The sequence below is a fragment of the Phasianus colchicus genome, chromosome 2 (genome assembly GCF_987193195.1).
Source record: "Phasianus colchicus chromosome 2, bPhaCol1.hap1.1, whole genome shotgun sequence".
Lineage (NCBI taxonomy): Eukaryota > Metazoa > Chordata > Aves > Galliformes > Phasianidae > Phasianus > Phasianus colchicus.
In genome coordinates this window covers 39,981,082-40,000,794 of record NC_143437.1, presented here as the reverse complement: position 1 = coordinate 40,000,794, position 19,713 = coordinate 39,981,082, and the positions used below count along the sequence as shown (strand labels likewise).

Genomic DNA, 19,713 nt, shown 5'->3' with positions numbered 1-19,713 from the left:
CTTGCATTCCCAGTAAGAAGCCTGGAGAGAAAGCCTTGAATGCTATGCAAGCACCATTCAGTAACATCCAAACCAGCAGCATGTTACCAACACTTCTAAACAAAAATGCAAAGCCCAGCACCAAAGGAGCTGCTATGAAGAACATTACCAGCCCAGCCCAGTACATTCCATTCCTCCCCATGAAGACTGTTTTACCACTTACAAAAAAATTCAGATTTCAGTCTGCACCATTTTCAACATAATAAAATTCTGTAGTGGCTAATGAAATTTATTTGATAAATCTTCCTACAAGTTCAATTATGATTAATTTATCACAGCTTATTAGTGTCAGCTGAGTTGCAATAAGGGCTTGCTTTTATTGAGTGAAAGCAAAGCAACAGGGCTCAGCTTAGAACAAAGAGGTCTCAGATAGGTCTTGATATTTAGCATTTGTCACAAGATAATAATGCACAGTGAGGGCCACCACAGCTCAGATAACTGTTAACTGCTTTATGATAGTGAATTGACCAAAGCTTTAAGTTGTCAGTCTTTCTGATTATCAGGAGGATCACAAGGGGATTCTGGTGGGAAGGAATCTCAGTAGGTCAGACTAGGCTGCTCAGGGCTGGACTCAACAGCAAAACCAAACAAGTAAGAAGATACAGTAAAGAATTTTAAAAACATGTATTTCCACAGTATTTCAACAGCTATGCAGCATTCACAAAGTTTTTCAGTAAAAAAATGTAAAGTAACAGCATATAAAAATAGTATTCTAACTGCTTTAATTCTGCTTACCGTATGTACGAGTTACAGCTCTCACAAGCTTTTACACCAGACTATTGCTTCCACAGAAAAGTTACATGATGTGTCAAAGCCTGAAACCTGACATCTGCAGCCAGTCTGCAGCCTTCTCCCAGCAGGTTCACATGGGGCCTGCACAGGTGCAGCAGTTCTGCCACTCATGGCACAGAGTGGGGCTATTTTCCCTCTCCATTCCTAATTACAAAGGTTGCTCACATAAAACAGGATTTTCTGCACACTGCAAGATCACTTCATAACTGATTACGTGGCACTGGACAGAATTCATCATGCAGTGAACTTTTCCTCCCCCTGTTTTTTTGCTTTGTGGTAGTGGTTGTAATCATTGTACAGATCCTTAAAGACCTCTCTTACACCTGCTGGTAGCGACGCATTTAAGAATTTGATGTCCTGATCAATGCAAAGGTCAAGGATGTGATATATCCCCTCCGTGAGATGTTTCTTCACAGCCGGGTGCAAAGTCACCTACAAGAGGAACAAAAATGCATTAAGCTTGAGGACAAAAAGGCAAGAAAACATCCTTTCCATTGTGGTTGTACATTAAGTGCTGACAATGTGTTATTCAGTGCGCCTGACCATCTGGAATAGTCCATTAAATAAAATCTGAAGTGTCATTTTATTCAATATTTTCCTGATTTTTGCAAATATGTTTTGCAGAACAAGCATGCCCCTTGCAATAAAATGCATACGACTGCTACTATATGCACTGCTGCAGCAGCAAAGACATTGATCATCTCTGGATTCATATGAAAACTTTTCAGCAGAAAAACTATAACTAAAAAACCCTAAAATAATTGCTCTGGATTACACATTTCAATAGGTTCTCATTAGCTATATGCTAGAATATTCCAGTATCAAACAAGTATCAACTTTAGGCTATTCTACGATTCACATTGGGTAGCTGTAACTTACCAACTGGATATACCCTAGCAATTTGTATCTGAGGATTTCAAGATATAAGCTTTAATAAAAGGAGCCCTCCAAAAGCTCAGGACACATGAATTTCCTTGATCTAATGTCAAAATCAAGTACTTCATCATGCAGGAAGCTGAAGGGAGAACTGGAAATACAAGCAAGGAGTCAGTGCCCTGCTTTTGCCATTCCTTCTGCTTAACGCCACAGCCAGCAGAACCACGCACTATAAACAGGACAACTCCAGAGCCCTCTGGTGCTTCAGGCAAACTGGAATTTGTCCTGTGTTCACAAATCACTTGCTAAATGCCTCACTGCCTTCTGCAGTGCTGGCCTCTGGCATAACTACATTATTTTTGCCACAGAATTGTATCTTATCTTTGCTGAATCCTAAAATTAGCTTTATGCCTCCAGACCTAAGCCTCCGCACTCCAGGCCTAATGAAAATTACATAAAGGCTGTCATTAAAATTCAGACTTCTTTCTTCCTGAGGCAACTAATAAACTTTCCACTAATGAAGTGCACTCCTAATCACTGTGACAGGATCCTGCTCTTTCTGCCCTAAACACAAAACAGCAAATACATTTTATTAGAACTGCCAACGTAGCTGGGAAAAAACAGACAGTGGGCATTAAAGCACATATGTCTTCCTTTTGATCTATGACCCTGAAGAGTTTGCACGTCCAAAAGTTTGACAGCTGATCTACTAGGAGGTTTGTAAAGGATGTTACTTTAGAGAAATAACAGAATAGTTGTGCACTGTAGCTCCCAGTGAATGCATTGGATTTATCTTTTCCTTCCTAGAGCTGAGGAGGACAGGGAAACCCACAGATACTGACACTGTAAATTAGACAACCCACTTGGGACAAGCAGGTACCCCAGAGCTACAGTTTACATCCTTCACATCATTAGACTGTACCCATAGCTTATTTGGACCATTCTTGCTTTGCAGTGCAGTTTCCTATAAACACCCTCCCATAACGCTATGGGAAGCAGAAGCAAAGATTTAAACAGATGCCAGTACTAACTGGCAGTTAATTATGCTTGTAAGTGTTTTATGGTCTATATAGTTAGCACAAGCAATTTGTCAAGCATTACAGAGCACCTGATGTGAGACATTAAGAGCGTGAAGAGGCATTTCACTATTGCTGACTCAAGCAAGAGTTTATACACAAAAAGGGAAAAGCACTGTCAACAGTGTGTAAGTGGCTATTGATGCCAACCACTCCAGCAAGGAAACCTTTTAGGTTATAACAAAACAATTCACTAGGGCATTTATTTCCTGGTATAGAGGAAGCACTGAGGGAACGACTGCACAACTATATTGGGAAAAAGCGTTTGGGCCAGTAGCTATTGTAAGTTTTAGCTTGCAAATCTTTAAAAGGGTTCAAGTAAGTGTGCAGATACCCACATAAAAGCTTAAATTTAATGTTTTTCTCATTTGCCTTTCATAGACCACTCAAGGTCTTCAGACAGAGGCTAAAAGCCACTCAAATAGACTTTGATGAGATAAACAGTTAAAGGATTTTTTTCTCTCCCTCTGCAGAGCAACATAAAAGATATCTATGCGTTCCTTCAAGACTAGCATGCTGAGTCCTCCCTTTCCTCTGATATCCATCAATTCTCACCAGTTTAATAGTGAAACAAATCATCACCTACTTGCTCTGTGAGAGACTGAAAAGACTCCTTTGTCACAGCTTCTTGTAGTTCACTACACAAATTCACTTTTCCACATCCAAAGGTTCCATGCATATATTCCAATCAGCAGCTACAACTGTCATCCACCACTTCTTATCCATCAGCAAAAGGATTTACACAAAACTTTCCTAGAAGTCTCACAAGACTGTACTCAAGCTTTTAACTTGAAAGGTCACTTGACAGTTCAAGCCAGACTTCACTTTGAGTAAAGGCTATACATTTAGTGGTGAACAAAATTCAGTGCAGTTCAGAGCTACTTCAATAGAACAGAACTAGTCTTAATTCATCCCTAGTTTTTCACAGAGTGGCTTAGGTTGGAAGGGAATTTAAAGATCATCTGGTTCCAATCCCCCCAAATCTTCTAATAGATCAGGCTGTCCAGGACCCAATACAGTCTGGCCTTGAATGCCTCCAGGGATAGGGCATCCACAGCTCCTCTGGGCAGCCTGTGCCCATGCCTCAGCACCCTCTAAGTGAAAAATTTACCCCAACATCTAATCTAAACCTCCCCTTTTATTTAAAGCCATTCTCCCCTCTCCTACGACTATCTGCCCACGTAAAAAGTTTGTCGCCCTCCTGCTTATAAGCTCCCCATTGAGGGACTGTGCACAAAAACAGCATCTCTTATGCAGGTCCTTTGGCCATAAATTTTTTTATGGCAAAACTGGCTTTCAGAAGAATGTGAGGTTTAGACGAGGTACCAGCTTTTAGTGGAGGTTCAGATCAGCTACTAGGAAAAAAATTGTTATCATGAGGGGGTTAAAACACTGGAACAGCTTTCCTAACAGAATGGTTGATGCTCCGTGTCTGTCAGTGTTCAAGTGGCATTTGGATAATGCCCTTAGTGATATGCTTTATTTTTTTATGAGTCCTGAAGTGATCAGACATAGCATCAGATAGTCTTCTTAGCACAGAATAAAATTTAATAAAATTAAATTTAATAAAATCTCTGTATTTTTGTCAATGTCCAGACTAGAGCCACAAATAATTAGGAAATACTGACAATGCACGCAGCATTCAAACCTTGGTGAAACCAAAATTCATTATATTGGAGAGAACAGCAATCTGAATTTAGGTCTTGTTGTGAGAAACTAGACCAGCTCTGGCCCACCCTTTTAGAAAGTTGCTAGGAGTCAGGTAAGAAAGATTCTCATGAACTCTTGCTCAAAATAAGTCTGGATCAGAACTGTATCCACACAAGGCACATGCCAATACCATTGCACTTTCAAAACAGAACACGTTACCTTCTGCAATTCCGTCACATAGTGAGCCACAATGAAAGCAGAAAACAAAGTGAATTCCTCTGTTTTTGCAGCAATGTGACTATACATCCGTTCCACAAGGTGTGCACATTTCAGTATAACTTCAAATTCATCTGTGTTGCCTAAAACAGAAAGCAAGTTGCAATCTGTTATTCAAGTGTAAAAAATGCCTTTAAAAAACCAAACACACACAAAGCCAACACCAGCTTACCCATTTTATCTTTTTTTGAAAAGCCAGAGCTGAGAGGTCCCCCCACACCCTCACAACACAGCACATGCATCTCTTCCAATGGCTGATTTGTAAGAGCACACTAATTCCAACTCCACACACATTGCAATGTAAGACGTATCTGTTAGATATGCTGAAGAGTTGAAAGCAGCAGCTATTGTCCCTGCCATGATTCAGACCCAGCTAACACCAGGGAAGAGAAAATAAGGAGACTGGGAAGTGATATTCTCTACCTGATAGAAAATCAGAAGACACAGCACAGTAAGAAAGCTCTCTGATGACATTCATTAGGTGAAATATAAGAGCAGAAGCCACAGCACTAGAGATATTAAAGTAAGACCAGAGATATCACCTGAGAGTTCACTCTTTCAGTAGGCAGTGAATGAGAAGAATCAATACAAACAAGGAAGAAGGGAAATCTAGACATCATGCATATATGTGAGTATTAACATACAGACACACACAGCTGTGGGCAACACACATCAGCTGAGATAAAACTGAACATGGAATAACTTATAGGACATTCTGGAGCACCTCCCCTATGAGGACAGGCTGAGGGAGTTGGGTTTGTTCAGCCTGGAGAAGAGAAGGTTGCGGGGCGACCTCATTGCAGCCTTTCAATATCTGAAGGGAACTTACTCCCAGGAGGGGAGTAAACTCTTCATAAGGGCTGATAATAGCAGGACACGGGGAAATGGTTTTAAGTTAAAAGAGGGAAGATTTAGGTTGGATGTTAGGGGGAAGTTTTTTACTAGAAGGGTGGTTAGGTCCTGGAACAGGCTGCCCAGGGATGTTGTGGATGCCCCGTCCTTGGAGGTGTTCAAGACCAGGTTGGACGAGGCTCTGGGCAACCTGATCTAGTAAAGGTGTATGTTTGGTGGCCCTGCTAGGCAGGGGGGTTGGAACTACATGATCCTTGAGGTCCCCTCCAACCCAGGTCATTCTGTGATTCTGTGATTCTGTGATTAGTAGAGAGCTGTGACACGGTAAATTGCCAGCCATCAAGTCAACTTGCTTCAAAGCATTACCATAGTGAATATCCTTCGCTAAGTCACTTTGACACTCATGCTTTAAGGTCAATGTCAATTCTTCAACAACTTCCAGTAAAGTGTCTATGTTTTATTTAATTTTTTTAGCCCCAGTAACTTGAATGTCTTTTCTGTATGCTTAACATAAACTGCTGAATATTCAGGTCCTTAGTAAACAGTTTCAGCCTCAAGAAGCTACATTCAGCAGGACCAGTTTGGGGCTCTTATTCAGATGTGCTAGTATGTATCAGCTGAGTTCACGGCCCCCTTGCTATAAAATGTTTGTATCACTTAAGAGGAAGAGCAGAAATTGGGCAAAGCAGGCCTTACTGCATGCTGATCACCTGCCAGACAGCGAGGAATACCTTATTCTCCCCAAAGAAGTACTGCCTGGATGCAGCTTCACAGAAGCTCCATTTATCTTTACATGTCCAGTACACTATAAAGCTAATCCTCAAATTTACATACAGGACAGAGAGGGCTAATGGTTTCAATGCCATGAATAAGTTTAGAGGACTTTTCATCTGTTGCAAGACCGCCCTGTCCTGCATCTTCTCTTGTAGCATATACACAATTATAGTGCACATATACAGTATGAAAATAGAAGAGATATGACACCTCTGTCCCCTCTCTGACGTCCTTCAACCATAACAGAAGCAACCAGACGATGAAAACTGTTCAGAAAAGATGGTGCAGCTTTCAACATCACCTGCAAAGACATGAAGTAAAAACACCTGAGATTATGAGGTAAAGCATGTGGCAAGGGCAAATGTGCATACCATTCCACGGTAAAAGAGAAATTAATTCCTGAGAAGGAAACTATGGCTTATACAGGTATCAGGAGCAATGACTATCTTCTCATTCTTCATCAGTACAGACTCCAGCAGATGAGAATCCTAGAGCAGGTCTACATTCACGAGCTTACTCAAGTATAAATAATAAGCAAACATCACATTAGAGTTACTCCATCTCCCGCAAAGCAACGTTTGAATTTGTACTCCCATGTATAGGAAATCTGCACTTGCTGGTGGAGGAGCTGTGTAGTCACACTCAGAGAATGCAGGGCCCAGGAATACTACAGACACTGTGAAAAGAGTCTGGATAGGCAGCTTTTACCACAGGCTTTTAGCAAAGGCACATTACCTTGCTGGAAAAGCAATCTGCTGCTGACAGCTCACAAAGCAAGCATAAGACAGCAGAGTAGTAATTGAAGTGATGTGATTTTGAGGTTCTGATATGAAAAGTGGTACAAAGCACTTTCACTCAAGCAGGACAACATCAAGACAACTCTTTAAAAGTTTCTCATCACCAGCTTCTGTCTTGGTTCTTTCTGCTTTTTCCTCCCTTCTCCTACCACCTCAGAGATATACCTTTGAGTGACACTGCACAATAGAAAACAGCACTTCATGGACTCCCAGAAAGACATTCTCATAGTCTTCTATCTTCAGATGATCCAGAGGGACTGTTAGGAGGATGCTGAATGCCAACGCCACATGGTGCGGATTCAAGAGAACCCCTTCTCCTTGCCTTAGCAGAGCTGCTGCAGTCTTTAGAATAGGTACAACTATGGTGGAAGTCAATGACTGGTCCTGACAGGCCTCTTTGGTTTGCAGCTACACAAGAAACAGAGAAAGAATGTGTCAGCTACCTTTCATAAGCATTCAAACAACAGAGAACCACAGTACTTTGACTTGAGTCATTAGAACTAGACTGGTGCAAGCTAGACTGCAGAGAGACTCCTTCATTTTCAGCAATTTTGCTGTAACTGCATCCTGAACAGAGGATGCATGTGATGTTTTTCAGGTGAGCACTGCTATAACGTGGAATTGTAACTATTCCCCAGCCTCCTGATAAAGTGGATCACTCTACACTACAGTAGCCAGCATTTCTTTACACTTCCTCACAAGTGCATTGATCCAGTTCTCCCTTCTCCAAGCATGCAGAAAAGGAGCAGAAATTGCAAGTTCTGTTTCCCAGCACTGTAGAGCCAGCACCTGACAAATAGTGGTCCAGATAGAGACACATCACCATGACAGAAGAAAAAAAAAAATTATATAACTAGGTTTGGATCATGTACAGTCAAGGACATAAAGCCTGGATTTTGTTACTGTCAGTTAAGTTTCCTATTCTAAAAATCAGTGAAGTTTTTAATATGAGCACATTTGTTTTTTTGTCTGTTTGTTTTGCTGCTGGTAGCCTTCTCTGTGACATATGGCTGATGGTTTTCCTCCTCCTTTGTACAGGACGAAGGAGGACAGGAGATCCAGAGTCTTTCTCTGCAGCCTAACAAGCCTCTTCCAAGCTCCAGATTATACACTGCAGTCCCAGAAAAATTATTAAAAATAAGAAGTGGATGACTTACACACAGGAGGAGGTTTACCAGACAGCAGTGAGAAAAGATTTACACAAGACAATACCAGCAAATGTGATATGGATACTTTTTTGTTCCAGTATTCCTTTGTGCATGTTACAGATGCAATTACTACAGGCTCCAACAAATAAAAGGGATAGGTAATGAAGTTACAATAAATAGATACTTACGGCTAAAGCTGTGATTATCTGTGGGCTGGCAAACCAGAAAGCTTTCTCTTTGTCTCCACTTAATGGGCAGCTGAGCAACAATTTGATTAGCGTAATAGCTGACAATACTTCCTGCAGAAAGCAGATTGACAATCAGTCATGGTACAAGATGCACTGGTTCCTTTCAAGCACAAAAGAGCTCTTTCAAGGGCTGTGACAGTTTTGAGCATTACCAGAGCCTTGACACATGAAAGTCCTTCCACCAGCACAGCTCTCTGGAAATAGCAAAATAATTACCAGCTCAATGAAATTCAGTGTGCTGAGCAGCACGAGCCCAAATGTATAGCCTACTACACTTATTTCAGAGTCAACTTACTGTATGAAAAGGTTGAAGTGATTTTTACGTAAGGAAAGTCTTTTTTAGCAGCCACTACACAGCAGAAGGAAGCAGGAGGAGTATAGGGATGCTGGTATACTAAGATATACTAAGAATGCTGCATTTCGTAGCAAGACTTCTGTTTGTGTAAAAAAAAGAGATCTGGTTTTGACAAACTGAATAAAGAAACATACTACAAATCAAAACGGTCTTATCACCGTATATCAACCTTGGAACACTTACATATGTATTCCAGTGCTTACATAGATTCAGGTGGGTAGACTCACATGCATACACATGAATTCCAGATGTACTTTCAAACAGCCATCAAGAATTGAAGTGGTATATTCATGTCTACTTCTGAGAAGTAAGACAATCAGATAACTCCTAAGTTTAATTCAAGTCTTTATCTCAAATCACTGAGTTTTCTACAGAGGGTGCAGCTGGCTTTTTAGCCTAAAGTGTTCCATGTGTTATCACTGCTGCTTAAGCTTTTCTGGAGAAAGACATAGTAAAAAGCTACTGAGTAATATTTTTTTGAGTAGTAATATTACTATTACAAAGTAAGTCGTTTTAGAGACAAATATCAAAGGCATGACTGCAGCCTTTGTTTTATTTAAAACTACTATCATTTTAAAAAATGACGTCTTTAAACCTGTTAAGAAGAGTTACAGACAAACAGTAGTTAACCTCATGGACTGCTAATGTCTGTTCTAGAAGAGCTCTAATCAGCAAGTAAAAAAAAAGATTCAGCATGGCAGAAATCTTCAGCATCACAGATATGATTTCTGTTGACAATACATGGAATTAAGGCTACCGAGTCGTTAAAGTGGAACCACGCTTAGAAAGGGAAAAAATAACAAGAAGGGATTCTACAGGTACACTGATCAGAAGAGTCAGTCCAAGGAGAGAGTATCCTCTCTGATAAACGACAAGGGAGAATTGGTTACAACAGTCATGGAGAAGGCTGAAGGACTCAACGAGTTCTTTGCCTCAGTCACTCCTGGCAGTCAGTCTACCCACATTTTTTGTGTCCCTGAACTTCTAGGCAGCAGCTGGAGGAGCACAATCCCTCCTACTGTAAGCAAAGAGCAAGTTCAAGACCACCTGTTGAGGCTGAACGTGAACAAGTCCATGAGAGTCTGGATGATCTGCATCCCAAAGTCCTGAAGGAGTTGGCTGATATGGACACCAAGCCACTCTCCATCATAATTGGGATGTCGTGGTTGCCAGGTGAAGTCCCCGGTGACTGGAAAAAAGGAAATATCACTCCCATTTTTAAGAAAGGGAGAAAAGAAGACCCAGGGAACTACTGGCTGGTGAACCTCATGTCTGTGTCTGGGAAGATCATGGAGCAGATCCTCCTAGAAGAGATGTAAAGGCATATACAAGATGAAGAGGTGATCGAAGACAGCCAGCACAGCTTCACAAAGGCAGATCATACCTGATCAATCTAGTGGTCTTCTTTAATGAAATGATGGTAGTGGCAGACAAAGGAAGGGCATCTGATACCATCTGCCTTTGATGTGGTCCCACACCTTCTCTCTAAATTGTAGAGATATAGATTTGAAGGCTGTACTACTCAGTGGATAAAGAATTGGTTGGATTGTTGCAGCCAGAGGGTTGTGGTCCACAGCTCTTTGTCTAGCTGAAAGCCAGTCACAAGTGGTGTCCTCCATGGGTCCATCTTGGGACAAGCATTCTTCAACACCTTTATCAATGATACAGACAGTGGGATTGAGTGTACTCTCAACACCAAGCTGAGTGGTGCTGTTGACACAGCAGAACTAAGGGATGCCATCCAGAGGAATCTAGACAAACCTCAGAAGCGGGCCTATGTGAACCTAATGAGATTCAACAGGGTGAAGTGCAAGGTATTGCACTTGGGTTGAAGCAATCCCAGATATGTGTACAGACCGGGAGAAGAATTCATAGACAGCAGCCCTGCGGAGAAGAACTTGGGGGTTCTGGTGGGTGAAAAGTTTGTCATAAGCCAACAGTGTGCATTTGCAACCCAGAAAGCCAACAATATCCTGGGCTGCATCCGGAATGGACAGAAGAGAAAAGGAGGAAAAGGAGGGGATTGTCCCCTTCTACTCTGCCCTCGCGAGGCCCCATCAGGAGTACAGGGCCCCTGGTACAAGAAAGACATGAGCTGTAGGAAGGTCCAGAGAAGGGCCATGAAGATTATCAGAAGACTGGAACACCCCTCCTATATAGGAAGGTTGAAAAAGCTGACTTGTTCAGTCTAGAGAAAAGAAGGCTCTGGGGAGACCTCACTGCAGCCTTCCAATACTTCAGGGGAGCTTATAAACAGGAGAAACACCACCTTTTTACATGGACGGATAATGATAGGACAAGGGGAATGGTTTTAAACTAAAAGAGGAGAGATTTAGGTTAGATGATAGAGTGGAAATGATAGGGGTGGTGAAGTACTAGAACAGGATGCCCAGAGAAGCTGTGGATACCCCATCCCTAGAATCATCCAAGGCCAGGCTGGATGGGGCTTTGGGCAGCCTGAGCTGGCGGGTGGCAGCCCTGCCCATGAAGTGGGTTGGAACTAGAAGATCTCTAAGGACCCTTCCAACATAGTATTCTATGACTCTATGAAAATAGTCAGACCGTTTTTCCAGTAAGTTTCCATGAACACTCCATCTCTCTCAGTTCACGTCCATAACGCACCTCAACACAGTTACCAAACCACATAAATTAATTTGACCAAACCATAAAGCAGAAAGAGGAAAAAATATTTAAGCAGATGCCATTCAGTTAAGGCATTTTTTCAAGTTACAGAAAACTGAAGAAAGAACTCGACAATAAACTGAGCTCATTTCTTACTTTAGCCTTCTGTTGCCAAGTGTTCCTCATTTCAAGTCCCTGCAGCACCAGCCTCATTATGGCATAAAATTCTTCAGCAGAGCAGTTTCCCAGTAGCTGCACAACCACCTCTGTCAGCTCCAACTCTATACTTTGAATCACCTGAACTGTGATCACAGAACCTGCACATTGAAGAGGCACAAGCAAGTTTCAGTTTCTAAGAGAAGAGACTTCCACAGGTAGAAACAAGGTGAATCAAAACTTCAAACAGCAATGTGGGTACTTTTTCAACCCATTTATAATGGGCCCCAAGTATTCCCTTTATCCCCACCACCACCACTAGTGCAATGAACTGTCGTTCTCAAGTATTTACTATCCTAGAATTTACAGAGCAGTCACCATACTGATAAAAAGCCCTCAGAAACATGGAAATGCTACAATAAAGCTTGTGCAGAAGCCAAGAAAATGGGCTACACAAGCTGCCAGGCTGTACTACAAGTGTTGGGCAGAAAGCCATCGTAAGTCAAGGGCGTTAAGCTGAGAAAGTTCACATCTCTGCTGATCACCAGTCATACTCTTCACTTGCTCCATTATTACTACATAGATAGTCCCGAACTAGTTTACATCTGAGACTACTCTGAAGGCTTGCTTCTCAGATCCACCAGTATCCACTGGATTTGTGTCAGTGACAAAAAAGTCCTCCTTAACAGGAATCTATACTTCAATTTATGTAATGCCTTATCTTAAATTTATTAAAAAAATGAGAGAAAAAAAACTTTTTACAGTGATTAATCATCTCCTCAGGTTAAAGCACTTCACCAATCTAACACTAGGAAAGCTAGGCACAGATTGAGGAGAGAGAAGTCAGCAAAAAAAGTTATAATGATAGACATCTCCTGATAGTTCCCAGTCCTAATATGAAATCTCTGCCCTCACAGTGCCCAGCACTCAACCCTACAACATTTTAAAATAAGCTATACTCCCCTTCAGTGCAATATGCAATAAAGAACTAAAAGATCAATAAGCCATAGGTGTTTACAACTTCCAGAAGATCCTTAGCAGATCAGATGGCTGTTATGGTCCAGGTACTACAACATTGCCTCCCTGATAATTTTTCTATTAAGCATTTTTAAAAAAGGATAGCCTACTGCTTTAACTCACATAAACAGGTACAGAATTTTTTAAAAGCTGTATATTTTACATAAGCAGCTTTAAACTTGCTTATGCCATGCAAAATTAGTGATGGAAGTGAAGAAAGGAAGATCTCATACCAGTGAGAAGCTTTTGGATAGCAAAAACAACAGTGACTGCATTTTCTTTTCCAGGATACAGCTCTGGTACTGAGCAGAAGACTGCTAAGAACTGCAAGGCAGACTGAAGGAACTGCAGATGACCTCCTGCAGAGGGCAGCTCTCTCAGTATCTGAGAGTAAAACTTTCGGTAGAGTTTAACACGTGATTGCTCCAAAAACGCACAGGACTCCTCAGGATTCTTTTGCCAGCCCTTTCTGACAGCATGGCTCAAATCTGCCTTGAGAAGAGTCATGACAGATGGTATAAATGCTACAGGCAAATGGTGGTTTGGGGTGTTACTCTGAAGACCATGCTCAATAGCTTTTCCCATCTGCTGAACTACTGGCTCCAACAAAGCAGACAGTATGTCTGTAGACTGCAGCTTCTTTTCTGGTTGCTGCTGAAGATAGAGCGTGAGGACATGACACAGTGTGGTGAATGACAAGAGCAGTAATTGCTCAGCTGCGGGATTCCAGTTTTTCCAGCATTTGCTTTTCACTGCACCAACATCTGGCTTGCAGCTTGAGAGGAAAGAGACAAACTTTTCCAAGTTAAGCCTCACACTTTGCCTTCTTTCAACAATCATCTGAAGAAACTGTTCCAAAGAGGCTTGGGCTTCCTGGAGATATTCTGCCCAAACAGGAACAGTCAGAGTATCAGCAAAGGATTTACTAGCTGTAAGCTGGGAGGTTAGGATGGCCTCAAGAATATCACTGGCGTGAAAAACTTTAAAAACAGAGTTGGCATTCCTGCCAGCTTGCAGACATCTTAGGAGATGGAAGCAGGTACTTAAAAACTTCAGCGATAACAGCTTGCTGCAGGAGGCACTAGTCCTGGTATTGGCTATCAGGGACAGCAGCAATAAAAAACACCGGATACAGTCAGAGGGAAGAAGACTGTCTAGTTTCAGAAGAGAAGTAATTTCCAGCAAAGTCAGGCATCTTTCTACTTGACTTTCCTTCAGGATGACAGGGGAACTATTTTTTGCTAACAGTAATATGCACTGGGCAACCTTCTCCAGAGTTTTCCAAGATAAACTGGGCTCATCTTTTGGTTGTTTGTTTTCTGACAGTGCTTCCAATGCATCAGTCGTTTTGCAAGGACCCAAGATTTCTTCATGCCAAGAGATATGATCTGCAGACAGCTGCAGAAGTGGTAGATCTACCGAATCCTGAGCGGCAGAGGGCAGCACCTTAGCGAACTGACTAATAAGGCTGGTCAGAAAAGCACAATGTAGAACCTTCATCTCAGGGAGAAAGGAACTGTGCATCAAACTAAGACAGATTTTTCCAATGCTGATAGAAGGCTCCTGGTCTGTGGCAGTTTCCTGTGTTCTGGTCAATACTAATGTCTCCAAAAGCACATTTGCAATGTCCTGTACATTTTTCAGGGAAATATATGGCAACAGGATAGCCAGGTTGGAGATAACAAGGTGACAGTGTGCTGTGGGGTAGGTGAGATCATTTATTGCGCAAATATCTCCATCCCATGGTTCAGATTCTCCTCTGCTCATGCTAGCTCTCCCAGACTCTATGATGAAAGCTGCAGCTTGCTGCAAGGCCTGTACATCAGCTTGAGTCTGCATTAAAATCATCTTCATTTTCTGAAGTGCAAGCAGTTCTAAGCAGTATTTACTAGTGGAGGTAAAACTACTTGCAAGTTCCACAACTCTCTCCCAACATTGCTCCTCCACACCAGGAATGAAAGTCGAAATGTCCCAGGGCTTTGCAGCAGAGGCAGTAGTAGCACCACCAGTTTCAGCTGATGGAGACACATATTTACAGCAGCTAATATTAAACAAAGTGTCTATCTCAACCCAAGTGTAAACAAGGAGGAGAGCAGAGTCACTGGCCTTTCTTAGCCAAAGGTCTGGCTTCTCTTCCTCTCTCCTAGGAGCCTTCAGCAGCTCTATCAGCGGACAAATTACTCCTTGTTGCATCTTGGCCAGCAGATTCTGCATACGAAGAACCACAGGGGAAGGAGTGACATCATCTAAACTCCTCATGTTGAACAGAAAAGCGTGCAGCACTGAGCTCAATGACATCAGTTTCAAGGCCATATCAACAGATCTTTCAACCGCAGGAATAAGGAGCTGGCATTTCTCCACTAAGAGACACACAATGTCCAGAATCTGGTTGGGTGGCAGCTCAAGGAGGCACTCACGAAGCTTCACTGTCAATCCAGCAGACAAGACAGGCAGCCTCAGCTCATCAACAGCTGGCCAGCAAATGACTGTCAGAACCTCCTCAAAAAGCCGTGGGAACTGCCGCAGCTTGGAGTATGTCTGAAACATGGTGTTGATGAGAGCCTCCTGGGGCTTCTTTGCACGTAGCTCAGACACCTTTGCATCAACCCAAGCAGAGGCTACTAAATCAACCAGGTCAGGCTCTATTATAAGATGGTTTAATGACATTAAGACTTTGAGGCACCTGAACCAAGCTGGAATGGAAGCTTGGGAGTGACTCAACAACATCTGTGCCAGCTTGCAATAAAACCCAAACTGTACCTCCTTGTGCCGTATGCGGTCACTGGCAATGTTATAGATATCATTGTTAAGCACCAAGTTCAGAAGCTGTTCCAAAGCAAGGAGCTCTGTGCTCCAGTCTGCAGGGGAAAGCATGTCCTCCCCCACGCTCTGCTGTAGGCCAGAGAGCCTGAGACAGTCAAAAAGCCTGGTAAGCATGTGGAAACACACAAGGTGGTTTTCTGCCTTGCAGTATGAGTCCAGAAAGAGTTTATATAGCAGGGACACTGCACTAGCCACAACTGGTCCATGAATGGCAGGTTCACAAAAGCCACTGCTCAATTTGGTCTGCACAGTGTTTACTGGAAGCAAGAGATTTTTCAAAGCTCCTTTCTTCTTCTCCTGAGGTTCCCGTTCTGGCAGCAGCTCCTCTCTGTAGGACGAGAAGAGCTCAGGCTGGAATAATCCAGACTGCAGCAATGTCTCTACTTGATTTCGGATTTCCCTGCTCAAGTACTGACGCACGTGGTTGTCATCTGACTGTGTCCAGCTCCGTGTGGTCAGCAAGTGCCTCAGTAGCAGACATGGCTGGAGCAAGTGGCTTGTCACCTGTCCAAACACACGGTTTGGGTTGGTTTGCTGCCGCTGGATCAGGAGGTATTGTACAAAGGTAAGGTGGAGGATGCTGAACAACTGGGAGCCCACAGCATCTTCCGAAGCCAGCTGCTGACATGCCAGCTCAGAAAGCTTGCTGAGGAGGTCAACTAAGAGCTCACTCTTTGCTGTGTAAATGATGGAGAGTGAAGGAGTAGAAAGGATGCCACTGGAGCAACTCAGCACCGAGCCAATGTTTTGTTGATTTTTTTTAGAGCAGGCCTCCGATAACCTTTCATTTATGACCTGAATGTTGAAAGGAAAAAAAAAAAAAATCACAATCACTTTTGTACACAAAGACAAAGCTCATCATAATGAATCAACAACTTCTTCTGTGAGCTCTGGAAGCAAGAAAAAAGGAACAGGGACTTGCCAACAGCTGCTGCTGGGCCTCTCACATCAGAGGTCTCAAACTAGAAGTTCATCTGGCCAGAACTGTGTCTGAGCATTTGTTTGCAATCCAGGAGTCCCTTATTCAGTACAGATGTTACCAGCAATAGCATACACTTTGCATATTTCATGCTAGTAGTAATCCTGCAGAATGGGGGGGTAGAGAAAATTCCCTCTCTCCTTGTTAAGTCCCCCAAATTATGTTCCAAACAAACAAACAAACAAACAAGCACACACAATACACTTTCTTTGATTCAAGAAGTCCACCACAAGCAAAAATCTCTATGACTAAATATCATCATTGCATTCCAATAGGAGCCAAAGTTTCCAGTGCTAATACCGGGAAGCTGAAGCAGTGTGTTCTCTCTTCTTTAAGAGATAGTTCTAAATAACTTTACCTAAGTTTATTTAAACAAGTTTAACTTGAACTTCCATTTCCCTTCCTTTTCTCAGACTGTGTTGATTTCCCTGTTTTCTCCTTTGATCCCCTTTATATCTGCTCCCTTTTCTCACCTCTAAATAGTCTTGTCTTAATAGCATCCTGGCCTACAGTTCTCAACCAAACTTCAGTCAGACATCTTCACACTCAGTACATGGTTGAATCAGTACACTTTCTCCACTTCCCCTCTCATTCAAACAATTTTCTGTATTTCACAACTCAATTCCAGCAGGTAATGACTGCTTTCCCATGCTTCCTTCCAACCACTGCACAACTGAAGAGGTCATTTCTTCAGCCACTTTGACTGTCTCCAACAGCCATCCATGAGTTCTGTCATTTTTGTAACCAGAATGTTAAAATAATAAGTTAGACTTTCTGGTTCAATTCTGAACTTAGTTAAATTGTAACTGAAGTCTCCTTCATAGATTTTCATCTGAGTCTAAAATAACAAAGTAATTAAGTTCAATAATGATTTGATGCCACCACTAAATTGGTTTAACTCAATTCACAGTGAGCAAACTAAAAATTAATATGGAAAAGCTGTGAGACAAACAGCACAGCACAATAATTTGCATCCAGATTCACGTATCTAGCATGCAAGGTTCTTCCAGTGAAAAGAAACTGGGGAGAACTGGGCTAGAAACACAACACAGGTGAGACAGACACCAAGGAATGCTGGTTAAAGCTCCCACAGGCCTCTCCCAGAGAGGCACAGATGGGGACATGACAGTACTGCAAGCAGGTCTGTTGGGAGTGAGAGAGGGCCCAAAGTTCACAGGGGAAGGGGAAATCAAAAGTACAACTCATTCAGAGTCATCATGAAAAGCTGCAAGATCTGAGACTGGGTCCTCTGAACAGCACATCACAGTGCATAACTACTCATGAAAATTGCAGAGAGGAACCCCTCATTTAGGGAAAAATCACTCCTAAGACTCCCAGGCAAAATGGTAATATAAACATTAAATAGCATACAAGAAAGCCATACCTTTACTTACCTGAATTAAATACTTAATTCAGTTGCCACTCAGATAGTTTGAAGATGTGAAAGACAGAGGGGCAGATTAACTTGGAATTTATTATTAGAATCCTCTGCCTTTTTCAGTCTTAGTTCCACACAAATACAAACCATATTGCAGAACAGAAATAGAAGAGTTTTTAATATAGGTCCTAAAAAACATCAGGTTAATTATTATTTATTTCATGTAACATTCTATCCTGTGAGGAAAGGTCACATATTGTAGAAGACAGGCATTGCTATTCAGTACATTACAAAATACCCATCATTTTAGTTACCTGTGCAATTGAAAAGCTGAGAGTGATCGTCTTCCCACTCTTCAAAAGATTCTGTAGCCTTCTACTACGGATAACATTGTCTAGATATGCCCACAGCTTCTCAACAACTTCATCCTCCAGTTCAAGTTTCTTATTGTAGTATGATACCAATGTATGGCTTACCCAATCGAGTAATACCTGTTAACAAATGGGGGAGAAAAAAAAAATCACAAACGTGAAAATATGACAAAACTAGTACCTAATCACAATTACAACACTCAGTCCCTGAGAAGAGCTCTCCTTCCAAACAGAGCTCTCACCTCCAAACAGAAACCTTTTGAATGGGCAGAAAAGTCTATTGTTGAAGGTTTCAGTCACCACCTAAATCATAGGACATTTCATTCTAAATCCAGTGTTGGCCCTGTGCTCCCCTGGACCTTCACAGCACAGTCAACACTTTGAAGTCCTTCCATCAGCTCTTTCAGCTGAGATGACAGTTCTAATGGGTGACACTAAGGAATAAAGGTAATCTTTTAAATCACAAACTTGCAAACACAATACATGGGGTACTTTTGATATCCTCTTCTTGGTAGGTTTAAATTTACTACATCGAAACTGAAGCCTCGGAATTTGGATCTACAAATTGGAAGAGGCTGAAGACTAGTAATTTAAATTGCTGATTTCAAAATGTGGTGTAGGGCTACACCATAATTTATAAGGAATTGAAATAACAGGAATTCAAGCTGCTCTCAGGCGGTGCAAAGCACAGCTCCCACAGAGCTTCTGGGCTGGAGGAGCAGCACGAAGCAGCCCTCGCTCAGGGAAACCAGAACTTCAGCCCAGGGGGAAAAAGAAACAACTAAGAAGAGGGCAAGTTCCAAGGAGACAGCACCAAAACAACCTCCCAGGCAGAGCGCCGTGCTTTCCCTGCACACGGGACACGTAGAGCTAGGCCTGCACCACCACTAAGGAGCACGCTAAGCAGCGAGCTCTGGGTTCCGTGACTCATACAATCACGGAGGTTGTGCAGACCTTCAAGATCAGCTCCGTCCCCGTCACCGCTGGGGACGCCGGTTCTGCCCGCGTTTGCTACCAAACCGCGCTTACCTGCTCCTTGTTGGGAAGAAAGCACTGGTGGGAGACCCACGCGAAGCGAGCGAGCTTCAGCTTGTCCTCCCAGGGGGTCCTGGCGCTCTTCAGCTTCAGGTGAACCCCGGAGTAGATGGCCGCCATGAGGACGCCTCGCGGGCCCCGAACGGAGAAGAAACGCGGCCGGGCGAAACGTCCGGCGGAGATAAGAGCGGCGGCCTCGCAGCCCCAGCCCCCCGACTCCCGCGCGGCACTCGCCGCACCGCACCACGCCGCGCCGCACCACGCCGGCCGGCCGTCCCACGCCGCTTCCGCCCCTCCAGGCCCCGCTAGCCGAGCGCCGAGCGCGGGGAGGCGGCGCGGGGCGGTCGGCTCCCATTGGCGGCCGGAGGGCGCCTGCGCGCGGGCCTCCCCGGCCCCGCTCGCCCCCGCCCCGCCGCGGCGTGTGTCAGGCGGCCATGGAGCGGCCGCCG

At 43.1% G+C, this 19,713-nt stretch overlaps 1 protein-coding gene across 1 annotated transcript; it reads right to left on the bottom strand.

Annotated features, from left to right (window-relative positions):
- Positions 1–250: 250 nt before the first annotated feature.
- On the bottom strand, positions 251–19,547 carry URB2 (URB2 ribosome biogenesis homolog). The gene is made up of 9 exons (XM_031613745.2): positions 19,259–19,547; positions 18,173–18,349; positions 12,912–16,296; positions 11,662–11,822; positions 8,469–8,579; positions 7,298–7,540; positions 6,546–6,636; positions 4,653–4,792; positions 251–1,263 (listed from the first exon to the last, which is right to left on the bottom strand). The coding sequence occupies exons 1-9, from the start codon at positions 19,382–19,384 to the stop codon at positions 1,066–1,068; spliced, it is 4,632 nt and encodes a 1,543-aa protein (XP_031469605.2). The 5' UTR covers positions 19,385–19,547; the 3' UTR covers positions 251–1,065.
- Between the last annotated feature and the right edge of the window lie 166 nt (positions 19,548–19,713).

Coding starts and splice junctions, on each gene's coding strand:
- URB2 (XM_031613745.2), bottom strand. CDS start 19,384: ATGGCGGCCATCTACTCCGGGGTTCACCTGAAGCTGAAGAGCGCCAGG. Junction 18,350..19,258: donor TTCTTCCCAACAAGGAGCAG/GTAAGCGCGGTT, acceptor ATTTGTTAACAG/GTATTACTCGATTGGGTAAG. Junction 16,297..18,172: donor TCAGCTTTTCAATTGCACAG/GTAACTAAAATG, acceptor TTCAACATTCAG/GTCATAAATGAAAGGTTATC.